At 18.1% G+C, this 3,527-nt stretch overlaps 1 protein-coding gene across 1 annotated transcript in view; it reads right to left on the bottom strand.

Annotated features, from left to right (window-relative positions):
- Window positions 1-2,271: 2,271 nt before the first annotated feature.
- Window positions 2,272-3,527, bottom strand: part of LOC102670690 (thioredoxin, mitochondrial) — a 1,936-nt gene continuing 680 nt past the window's right edge. The window contains exons 2-4 of the mRNA XM_006622953.2: window positions 3,281-3,485; window positions 3,015-3,164; window positions 2,272-2,927 (exon numbers count right to left, since the gene is read on the bottom strand). Coding sequence (XP_006623016.2) covers window positions 2,335-2,760 — 426 coding nt within the window. The 5' untranslated portion in view covers window positions 2,761-2,927; window positions 3,015-3,164; window positions 3,281-3,485 and the 3' untranslated portion in view covers window positions 2,272-2,334. The remainder of the gene's footprint in view (window positions 2,928-3,014; window positions 3,165-3,280; window positions 3,486-3,527) is intronic.

Below are 3,527 nucleotides of genomic sequence, written 5' to 3'. Positions count from 1 at the left end.
TATATATATATATATATATATACATATAGCTACAGTTATAAAATACTCTTCTTTTCATATGATTATGATTTTTTTAATTATTAAAATTATTCACTTAATATTTCTTTTCTAATTCATTTCCATATTTTCATTGCAATGATTTTTTTTAATAGATGAAATTTTTTTAAAATATATATTTTTAGAAAAATGAATTTGAAAACTTTTAAAAAAAAAATGTATATTTTATCAATTATAATGAAAGAATTATATTATTTTTTGCACATTGAAGAAAAAATTAATATCAGTCGCCAAATTATTCAATGCAAAGTAAATTGTATCATGTTGTATTATACTATGTATCATATAATAATTAGTTGATTTACTAGGAATGAAAATAGATGTTACTTGTTGTTAATAATAATTAATTTATTATTTCTATTAATATAAAAAAAATTCAAATTTTACTAATTTTTCATTATTTATATTCTAATGAAAATCTAAATCAAAATATAATGCATCAGTAATATAATGTAAAGTTAAAAAAAAAAAATGATAATTGTTGTTGCAATTTTTAATAATGTTATAAAATATGTTTTTTTTTAATTACAATACTATTTATAAGAATCTTTAAAAATAAATTAAATTATAAGAATAAAAATTATTATTTTTTAAAAATTTCTATGTGCTTAATAACAGCAAGTAACATCAAAATAAATTTGTATATATCATTCGTGTTTTTCTACATTTTGTTATATTTTTTTTAAACTATTTGATATAGGTAAGTTGTAAATATGCATAACATTTCTGCAAGATTAAAGCGTCCAAATGTATTTACTGAATGTGTAATTTTGTGGGGCCATAAATTTGCCTCTACAGAACATATCGGTGCATTAATAGCAGTGTTAAATGTAACTCCATAACATTTTCTTTGTATATCTTTATTGTATAAAAGGATAATAATAGTGGTGTATTTAAACTATATAATGAATATAATAATTTATAATTTTCATTGGAATATATTATATAATAATTGATTAAATAATAAAAACAAATTAAATATCATAATAAAAATTATTACAAATGAATATTTATACACCACAATATTTATCCAAAATCGAAAAATAAATCTATTATCATTTCTTCTTTTAAAAAAAGAGATTCATTGAAAGTTTTTACCTAATTTTATACATTAAAACTTATATAATAATTAACTAATAATTAAAAAAGTTGTTTGCAAAAGTATAAAATACTCTTTTACTCAAAATAAAATAAAAAAAAAAAATATAACAAAAAATTACAGATTTTGCAAACAACTAAAAATCACAATATTGCCTTATCATAGTGTTTCTTGAAAACACTTGACTGATAAAGAAATTTTAACTAGTCTTTTAATTGTTGGTACACATTTATATATCGCTTGCTGCCAAGGGACAAAAAAAAATCTCTCTTATCAGGGAATACATGAATTACATTTTTTATTAAATCTTTGGCCTACTATCTATAATCAATAGTAATTTCATACATAAAATTGCTTTAAAATCAAAAATAAATAAGAATAGAAGTCAGATTAAATAACTATTTGTCATCCTTATATCAATTATGCTTTATCTTAGATTTGCATTCATTATTTGATAATAAACAATTGTTAACTTTATTGCATAATGTGCTTCAAACAAATTTTCTTGAATCAATAATTAATCTCGTTAATTATATTTTAATAAGAGACATTTTAGCGATAGCAATTATGCAAGCAAAGTAAGTTCCTTGAAATATATTTTAATTTTAAACTAGAAATAGTTCAATAAGTAGAGTTAATATTATAGATTAAAAAAAACTGTTCATATTAATTAATATAAAATATTGTATGTAATATACACAATCAATTTAAAAATCATTTTATAATCATGTTATAAAATTATTGGTACCTATAATAAATTACTAAAAATTTGTAAAATAATTAAAAAAATATTATTATAAATAATAAATAAAAATGTTATCTTTTTTGAAATTATGACTTCATGTTCTTATCCTACTATTTATTACTTATAATAGAATTATAATATTAATCTCAATCGAAACTCTGAAGTTGCAAACTTGATTTCATTATCTATTCTTAAAATTCATTTAATAATAGTTACATTATATAATAGAATTTAATACAATTTATTTCATAAAATTTCTTCATCTAATTTTATGATTTGTATTTATATGTGATTATTAATATCTAAAAATACCATCTAAAAACATTTATGTGACATTATTATTCATAAAACAGAATTATATAATACAATATAAATTATAAAAATATGTTTATTTATTTATTATGATGATTTTATATAATACATATAATGAATATTAAACTTCTTTTTTATTATTTTCAGAATTTAAAGATATATTAGTAAGTTTTTGTATTAAATTTTCTATAATATCTAAATCAGTTAAACCCACAAATTTATCTACAACCAATCCACTTGAAATTGCTATAATAGCTGGTACAGCTTTCACTTCAAAAATATGTACTAATTCTGGATTTGATTCTAAATTTACAATGGCAAGATTTAATTTATCCATTGGGCCTATTAATTCTATTAATTTAGGTGTGAGAATTTTACAAGGATCACACCATTCAGCATGAAAATTCACAATAACAGGTACAGAACTATTCATTACTTTACTAACAAATTCATTATTGTTATTTATTTCAAATTGTTTATTTTTTTGATATGATGAAGAAATATATCTTACTAAAATTTTTGAAAGTTTAATAGTATTACACAACATTTTATAACTTTTTAAATTATTATGTGTTATAAATTGTTATTTAAATAAAGAAATAAATAATAAATATTAAATATAAATAAGATTAAAACATTCTTTTTTTTCTAATATATATTTTACGTAATTAATAAAAAATATTTTTGTTTATCATATTTTTGCTATCATAAATTCTGAAAGTATATAGAAATTAAAAAAAATTAATGAATTTTTACATTTATTTTATATTACTATAACAATTATGATAAAATAATACTTACGATAAATTTTTAGAAAACCCAATTAATAATTCGAATTGGTCTGATAGATTCTGTTATTACAAATTTAATGTATCCCATTAAACCAATTATAGATGATATTATTAATAAAATGAGTAATAAAATGCGCCAAATAAATAAATGATCATATATCTGTAATAAAATATATTTTTTACATCTAAAACTATGAGGAAATAATTATTTTATATATATAAATATTAATATTAATATTAATAGAAATATATTAAAATTTTATAAAAATTATTTACCTTTTTATTACTTATAATAGGTTTTCCTGATGCTCTTGGCAATGTAATTAAAATGATGGTGCATATACTAACTATAAATATAGCAATAATACCAATTTTTTTTTCAATTCTTAAAGAAATAATAAATATCAATAGAGCTAAAGCCCAAAGAACTAAAATAAGGAACAATCCTATACCGACTCCAAATATCAAATTAGTCATACCACTAAAAACAAAAAATTTATAAATTTATGTAGATATTATTATT

Source organism: Apis dorsata, unplaced genomic scaffold (assembly GCF_000469605.1).
Source record: "Apis dorsata unplaced genomic scaffold, Apis dorsata 1.3 scaffold_797, whole genome shotgun sequence".
In the NCBI taxonomy this organism is placed as follows: Eukaryota; Metazoa; Arthropoda; class Insecta; order Hymenoptera; family Apidae; genus Apis; species Apis dorsata.
The sequence above is the reverse complement of the archived record's forward strand: the minus strand, read 5'-3'. Positions and strand labels throughout refer to the sequence as shown.